Source organism: Gavialis gangeticus, unplaced genomic scaffold, assembly GCF_001723915.1.
Source record: "Gavialis gangeticus isolate Ggan-Ray unplaced genomic scaffold, GavGan_comp1, whole genome shotgun sequence".
Lineage (NCBI taxonomy): Eukaryota > Metazoa > Chordata > Crocodylia > Gavialidae > Gavialis > Gavialis gangeticus.
Window position 1 is genome coordinate 13,024,279 of NW_017729018.1, and position 575 is coordinate 13,024,853.

Below are 575 nucleotides of genomic sequence, written 5' to 3' on the forward strand. Positions count from 1 at the left end.
GCCAGGAGTGCTCCCAGCCAGCCAGCACCTGGGAAGCCGCCCAGGCCCGCAGAGGGGTCGCCCCCGTGCCCTGGGCAGAAGGGAGAGCCCCGGCTCTGGCTGCGGGAGGGCAGCCGCACTGCAGCTGCCCGGGCTTGGGAAGGGGCACGTCGCCCTACTGCATGCACATCCATCCCCCGCCCGCTGGCATATCCAGGGCAGTGCCCAGCACCGCACTACAGTGCTGCAGCCACCGATCCAGGCCAAAGCAGCGGAGTCTTGCTCCCCACTGTCCTGCCCCCGGGGCAGCCTCTGGCACCTGTGGGAGGGGGGGGAGGGTCCCAGGACACAGCAAGAGCTTCACCCCCTCCCCAGACAGGGCAACAAGCCTCCTGCCACCCCTCCCCCCAGCCCGGGCAACCCACCTCCTCTAGGCACCTGGGGAGAGGCAGCAGGCGCTCACGCAAGCAGCTGAGCATTGCGAGGAAGCGAGAGGAGCCGGCCGGCTGGGCCCGCGGAGCCAGGTGCATTTCAAGGCAGGGCCGCCGGCTCCTGCAATCAGCCCAATGCCGCGCACCTGCGCCTCGGCCAGCCCC

At 71.1% G+C, this 575-nt stretch overlaps 1 protein-coding gene across 1 annotated transcript in view; it reads right to left on the reverse strand.

The window, feature by feature from the left end:
• Window positions 1-458, reverse strand: part of LOC109294713 (CTD small phosphatase-like protein 2) — a 2,647-nt gene extending 2,189 nt beyond the window's left edge. Inside the window, exon 1 of the mRNA XM_019513164.1 lies at window positions 405-458. Coding sequence (XP_019368709.1) covers window positions 405-458 — 54 coding nt within the window. The remainder of the gene's footprint in view (window positions 1-404) is intronic.
• Between the last annotated feature and the right edge of the window lie 117 nt (window positions 459-575).